The 7,016-nt window shown below is 40.1% G+C and overlaps 1 protein-coding gene across 1 annotated transcript; it reads left to right on the plus strand.

Annotated features, from left to right (window-relative positions):
• The first annotated feature begins 2,050 nt into the window (after positions 1 to 2,050).
• On the plus strand, positions 2,051 to 6,813 carry LOC129223229 (serine protease nudel-like). The gene is made up of 3 exons (XM_054857793.1): positions 2,051 to 2,211; positions 2,245 to 2,559; positions 5,595 to 6,813. The coding sequence occupies exons 1-3, from the start codon at positions 2,051 to 2,053 to the stop codon at positions 6,811 to 6,813; spliced, it is 1,695 nt and encodes a 564-aa protein (XP_054713768.1).
• Positions 6,814 to 7,016: the final 203 nt, after the last annotated feature.

Here is a 7,016-nt window from a genome sequence, read left to right on the forward strand (position 1 = left end):
GACATGCTAATATAGAGGTAGAAAAATTCCCCGGAACAGCAGGCCGTCGAAGTTGGACTGAGTTTTGGGAAAATGGAATTGGAAGCTTTAATATTCTAGCAGCCTTACAGTCGGTCATTTTCCATTTTACTCCGTCGAATCCGCAGCTCTGCAAAATACATTTTCCCGCGCAGAAATCTTCTGTCAAATAGCATATGGTTAGCAACCAATGGGTGCAGGGGCACCCGCCCCCCAGGCTCGGATCTGCGTACCCGCAGGCCCCGCTGTGCGGGGAGGGCCCACGTCCCGTCCTTTAGGGGCCCAACTTCCCGCGAAATTAAAAAAAAAAGCACTAAGACTTATTAACGTTGCAAATACACACTGCTGGCCTTTGGGGAGAGGCCCTAACAGATTTTGTTGCAGGGTTGCCCAAAATTTATAAATCTGGGCCTGCCGCCCAAGAACTTAAATTTTTTGGGAGGGCGAAATTCTCAACTTGACGGATGGAACTCCAAATTTTGTCGAGCGATGATAATTTTGCCGGAATGAACAAGTTTTTTCGAATGATAATTTTGCTGAATAAGGAAAATTTAGGTTAGTGATTTTAAAAAATCACTTTTCTCAACAATTTATTCTGGCCCTTCCGATACATCAAAAAGTTTGCAAACTTTCACAAACTTGTGCTGCTGCCATCTGTTGACGGTAAAATATAACTTTCATCTGTTCGACAAACGAATAAAATTATTTTAGCAAATAACTCTTTTATTCGCGAGCAAGCGGCGAGAGAGAACGCATTTTATAGAGCAACCAATTTTTTTTTATTTTTATTAAAGGCTAATGTGATTTTAAGTCATCATGCCTCTTTTCCGTGTGCTTAGTGCTTCGATTAACGCAGGTTTATATTTGCATGGAAGCTCACGGGATCTCAGCTTCTCTACGTTTTGATTTTATGTGAATTTTCGCATATTAAGATGGAATTAAGACTTGCTGCCTAAAAGTCTAGAAGGCTCTCGCATTTTCGTTACGAATGAAGCCCTGTACATAACATAATCAAGTAAAATCAGTGGTAGTTGTAATGTGACAAAATGCACTGATGAGCAGCTATTTCAATAACAGATCCAAACCTTCATAAGCAGTTACGTCAGAGATTTGGTATTTTGCTTTATATACGTTCTATAAAAACCTTAAGCATTTTTTCAAAGCATCAAAATGTATACAAATTCAGAAAGTCTTTTTTTTTTTGAATAATACTTCATAATTACTTTTTCCTCCTTGGCGAATTGAAGGAGCTGTTGAATAGCATCAGGTCAAGGTACGAATTTTTCGCCCAATAAGTGCACATATTTTCGGTTTTTCTTCATCTCTGTGTTATACAATACATAGTTTACAAACTAGTCTTTTTGTCTACTATAATGTAGATGAATTAAATTATTTATGTGTCAACGTACATGGGCACTTTTGTACTAAAACTCGATATTCTTGAAAATATCTCTTAGCAGGCAGATCGCAAAAGTTTGGCTGAGACTGAGCATTCTGATGATTTTTTTTTTTTTTTTTTTTGAAATAACTTCAGCGATACTAAACAGTTTACTTATTTCTGTATTTTTAAGGGTGCAAGTTTTAAAGGTGCAAAGTCGTAGCCGAAATTTATTTTCTGTGAGGTTTCCTTCGGTTTTTTCCCGCTAGCATTTTACGAAATATTTTGTGTCCTTATTTACCACAATACAGTAAAACCTGTAAAGCTGACCACCTGTCTAAGTTGACCGCTATTTTCAGGCACAGAATTAGATCATATGTAATCCAACCTCTATAACTTGACCACCTGCTTAAGTTTACCACTAAAGTAGTGCACCGCATGTGGTCAACTTTCACAGGTTCCACTGTATTAGGATTCCCATCTTCATGTCAGAATTACCATAAATGATATATATCAAATCGTTATTCTATAAAATTTATCTTTTAGTAGGTAGATCGCAAAAGTTTGGATGTCTGAGCTCCCTGTTCAATGATTTTCCTGAAATACTGCAACGGTTCAAGATTCTCCAGGACATTCACAGTCTGTTCAGTCATCATGGCCGTGGCGCTGACCGGACTCGTCGTGCTTCTCATCTACCTTGCGGCCTCCCACGCCCACGAGAACGTGTTTTCATATTCCCAGGCAGAGCCTGTGCACCAGATTGGCGGGAACACCACCATATCCTTTCCCTTCGCCAGGGATGCCTGGTCCAACTCGTCTTCCAATGGCATGATTGGAAGTACACCAAGCGCTTTCCCTTGTCCAGAGTACCACTTTGCCTGTAATTCGTCTGGGAAGTGTCTTGACATGGATCGCAGGTGCGACGGATTCGTCGATTGCCCGAAAGCAGAGGATGAACTGAACTGTGTTTGTGCCTTCAGGATCCCACCGGGGAAGTTTTGCGACAAGTATCCCGACTGTTTCGACCAGAGTGACGAGAATTTTTGTTCCTACTGTCCAGAAGGATCATTCAACTGCGAAAATGGTAAATGCATACCAAGGGACAAGGTTTGCGATTCTGTTGTTGATTGCGACAACTTCATGGATGAAAATTTTTGTTTCAGGTAAGCAAAATCTGTAAAAACTCATTTTAATTGGTTCATTCTTTTTATCATGTATATGCCATAAACCCATGGTGTACAGGGTCTGCTACAATTTCCACCGAGATATGGAAGGCTTATTATCAAAACAACATGTTACCAACACAGCAATAACTTTCACTTACTTTACTGGAGAAAGAAACTCCAAGTTTTATTTCACAAATTTTCGATTTGCGAATTTTTCGAGATGCGCAGAAATCAAGTCTCAAATCTGATTCTTGTTTCACTCCCTTTCACGATCAATGATCGTTCATTTTCCAAACAGATGGGGCACCCTTCCATTATCTGACAAGTTTGGAATTTCCCCAGTAACGAGCCTCCAGGGCGTTGAACTGGACGTGGTTCTGACGAAAACAATGATCTTCCGTGGTCACCGCGCTCCCCGGACTGCATGTGGTTTTTCAATGAAGTTACATCAAAATCGTGCCCCTATTCCACATGGGTTACAAGATTTATGCCAAAGGATAACTAGTACCACATTTGCAACCATAGATTGTGATAAGCTACAGCGAATTAGAGTTTAGATCTGCCTTATCACGAAAGGTTCACATTTCGAATATTCGTGAAACAAAACTTGTAGTTTTTACTTCTCCAGAAAAATCAATGTTGTTGCTGTATGGGTAATACGCTTGTTGTAAGTCCTCCAATCCCCGGAAACTGTTGTGACACATCCTGTATAAGGGTTATTCCATCGTCACGCGCAGAAGCACATGACGATGGGCACATCAGCACTTTGTTGTAGATCTTAATATTTGTAAAACTTTTCATTTAGAAAATAACTTTAAGAAAAGGGCTTAAAACCCCAATGTATTTATTGAAAAAGTAAGTTGGTCAGAACCATCATCTAATTTTTCTGCATGAATTTGGTTGAGTGGTAACTTAAACTTACCAAAGTGTTTTTACCAAAATATCGTTGAACGCTTCTTTGAAAATACAGGTACGCACGAAAATGCACGAAATGAGCGCATGAAAACAAGTACACACACCAAGGAAACATTTTTATGGCGTTTTTTTTTTTTTTTTTTGTCATTTAAATTTTTTGAAACTATGCTTCTTGTGGGACGTTGCCGGCCATACCAAACTGGAAGAGAGAGAGAGAAAAAAAAAAACTTATGAAAAAAAGAAGAAAGCTTCCCTCTGTTACTTTTGCCGTCTATGGGGCGCATAGCTTTTTATTGTGGCGTTTATTGTAGCCTTTTATTATTTTATTATCGTTTGTAATTTAAATGTAACGGTGGCTCCTCTGGCGTGGTCCTCCGACAAAAAGGTTGGTGGTCCAAGCCCAAAATTAAAAAAAGTCACGTGACTGACCAACCGAAGCTATGCTTTTATTGAATAAAATACGCTTAAAATGCTAAAGTTGATGTTGAATTGATAAATTTAACTGTATTAACTGAAACTTTAACAGTATTAACTGAATTCGACTTGTTGCTTCAATCTTATAGATTACAGAGCGTATCTTTGTATCTATCTATGTGTGTCACTCGAAAATCTTCTGAACATCAGAGATTGGACGATCGAATCGGTTATCGATTGAATTTTAGGTTTCGTTTTTCTACGATTTTAATTAGCGAATATGTCAATTAAAACGTTTATTCTCAAGGACATTTCTATCGCCCGAAGGAAAGTCTTTTGGCACAATGCTAAATTCGACCTTTTCTTTTTCGAAGGCTACGTTGATCTTGATTCGGAAGAGGCTCTATTCCTGCGATAATAATTTCTATCTCTTTTTCTGCTTAAAAGCAGGAGTTATTGAATAGTTCGAGTTAATGGTTAAGTTACAAGGTGTACAGAGGACTGGGAATGGAATGATTCTAGAGCTGCGTCGCGCTGAAAATCAATACTCTGCTCTTGAAATAATGTGCAGGCGATGCGTTTTTTGATGTGATGATTTTTTCATTGAATGTGATGATTTTTTCCTTTGAAGGAATGTAATTTGCGTACCAAAACGTCAATTACATTTCTTTCACTAAGCAAAGCTCCAGAAGTGCAGTACCAAGGGCGCTGTGTTGCTGGCGGCTATGTTTTGGCGACATCTCTTTAACCAGCTGTTTATTATTCAGTCGCTCATGCCAAATCACCATGGCAAGTTACACGATTGAGCAGTCCGTCTAAATGATAAAACTTTAATATCAAAATAAGTGTTCGTTTGTGCAAACGTTGCGTGCCTTTCACCTATTTTACGGCAGATGCGGTAGACCTTCAGAGCCATATATGGGATGACGCTAAACGACACGAGGTTCATAAGTTTAGTTTTTATAGTTTAACTAGGTGACAATGAATCCCCAAAGAGTTACTGCTTGTTGCGGATTTAGGGCCGGAGGCATTGTTGTACAGTTCTTTCTTGATAAAGAAGTTGATGAAGCCATCATCGTCAACATTGAGCTCTGAAGAACGATGACAACCGATTTCTTTTGGCTCAAGCTGAACGAGCTGGGCAAAAACATGTGGTTCTGTCAGGACGGTGCTACGTGTCTCACAGCGGACACCACAATGCACATTCTGCATGAGCGATTTAAGGCAATGAGGTGACATGAATTGGCCGCAAAGATCGTGCAAATAGACCTAAGTATATTTTTTCTTGTACGGTTTCTCGATGTCTCAGGTCCATGCAAATAAACTGCAAGCTATGTAATGACCTTAAAATCAACATAACCAGGGTCATCGTTCAAATTCAACCGGTTCTATGCAGCAAAAATCATTGAAAATTAACCCATTTAGATCCGTGCCACCGTGAGATGCTGCGGTAGATAATTTAACAATGTTGTATGCCATACAAAATGGCCTGCATAGGCCTTTCAAATGAAAAAAAAATTTCTTGAATACCTCACGACACTTAGCTTATTTTATTCCATTTCAACATCCACCCGCTCTTATTGAAACACCCTTTACATGACTTACGTCCTTTTTAGCTATTCTCATCTTTATGTTTTTATAGTTAAATTGAAATTTTGATATTTTTAATGTTTGGCAAATTTGATTTTCTTATGATACTTTAGGTTATCTTCAGATTTCCGAATAGCTGATGCAGACCCCAAGGACCCTGAAGCTTTGCCTAACACCTCAAGATTCTTTAAATCTGGTTTTCTGTTGCGAAACAAGAAAGGAGTATGGTACCCGGTCTGCGCAAATCCACACGATAATATGAAAGATTCATTAGCTTCTTTTGCTTGTGTCAGCATCACAGCAAATCCGTTGGCTGAAAGTACCTCTCAGTATCGGAAGTTCAAGCCTAAACAAGGTTTCCATCCAAGCAGCTATATCTATCATTATCGAGGACGATTTGTCCAGTGGAACGGCTGTATCACAGACAGTGGCCTATTTGTTTCCTGCAATGATGTACGATGTGGTTTCAATCCAAAGCAACTCATTCCTAGCCGTCCTAAAGGAAGAATAGTCGGAGGTGAAACGTCAGAACCTGGTGCTTGGCCATGGCACGCTGCCATCTATAGAAACGGAACTTATTCTTGCGGTGCCACTTTAATCAGCTACAACTGGCTGCTTTCAGCTGCACACTGCTTCCTAAATCATAAGATCGGTTTCTTCGAAATACAACTCGGAATGCTGAGGCGACGTTCGTTTACACCCCATCAGAAGACGTATCGAATCGATAGGATCGTGCCCCATGAAAAATTCAACATCATTACCCTAGACTATGACATCGTCATGATGAGGACGTCCGAACCAGTCATTTTCGATTTCTGGGTCAGACCCATATGCCTTCCCGATCCCAGAGTGTTTGACATTGCCGGCTCTTTCTGCACAGCCATTGGATGGGGGGACACAGGTGAAACGGAGGATGATTCAGATTCTCTCCTGGAAGTAAATGTTCCTATCACCAATACTTGCAAAAAAAGCATGGATCGCTGGATATGTGCTGGATTCGTCGAAGGAGGACGAGACGCTTGTCAAGGCGATAGTGGTGGCCCTTTGATGTGTCTACAGAAGGATGGAATTTCGTGGTACATTGCTGGAGTTATCAGTGCTGGTGCTGGATGTGCAAGACCCGATACTCCTGGCATGTACACTAAAGTATCTTATTTCTTGGATTGGATTAAAGACGTCATGGTGGGACGTATTCAAGCTGATCGTCCTCTTACAACCTGCCCAGGATGGAAATGCGACGCTGTAGGTGGAGGACATTGTTTGAGAGCAGAAAAAGTTTGTGATGGCCACGTGGACTGTTACGATGCCCAGGATGAGGCCAATTGCTTATAAATGGTCCTGCTACGCGAACTGCTATGACGCACAAAATGAAACATGTTACTTGGAAAACGTCCAATTGTGTGGATCGTAACGGTTTCAGGATGAAGTGATGTGCCTATAAATGGTCCCGATACGGGTTTCACTTCAACATTCGTAGTTTTTAAACATGAGTCAAAGTTAAATAATTGTTTCTTTCGTTCTTTATATCATTGTTG

This window comes from Uloborus diversus, chromosome 5 (genome assembly GCF_026930045.1).
Source record: "Uloborus diversus isolate 005 chromosome 5, Udiv.v.3.1, whole genome shotgun sequence".
Lineage (NCBI taxonomy): Eukaryota > Metazoa > Arthropoda > Arachnida > Araneae > Uloboridae > Uloborus > Uloborus diversus.

Excerpts from the sequence above, each read along its gene's own strand:
- LOC129223229 (XM_054857793.1), top strand. The coding sequence starts at position 2,051 with ATGGCCGTGGCGCTGACCGGACTCGTCGTGCTTCTCATCTACCTTGCG. Across the intron at positions 2,212-2,244 it reads AGGGATGCCTGGTCCAACTC|CGCTTTCCCTTGTCCAGAGT; the intron begins GTCTTCCAATGG and ends AAGTACACCAAG. Across the intron at positions 2,560-5,594 it reads GATGAAAATTTTTGTTTCAG|GTTATCTTCAGATTTCCGAA; the intron begins GTAAGCAAAATC and ends ATGATACTTTAG.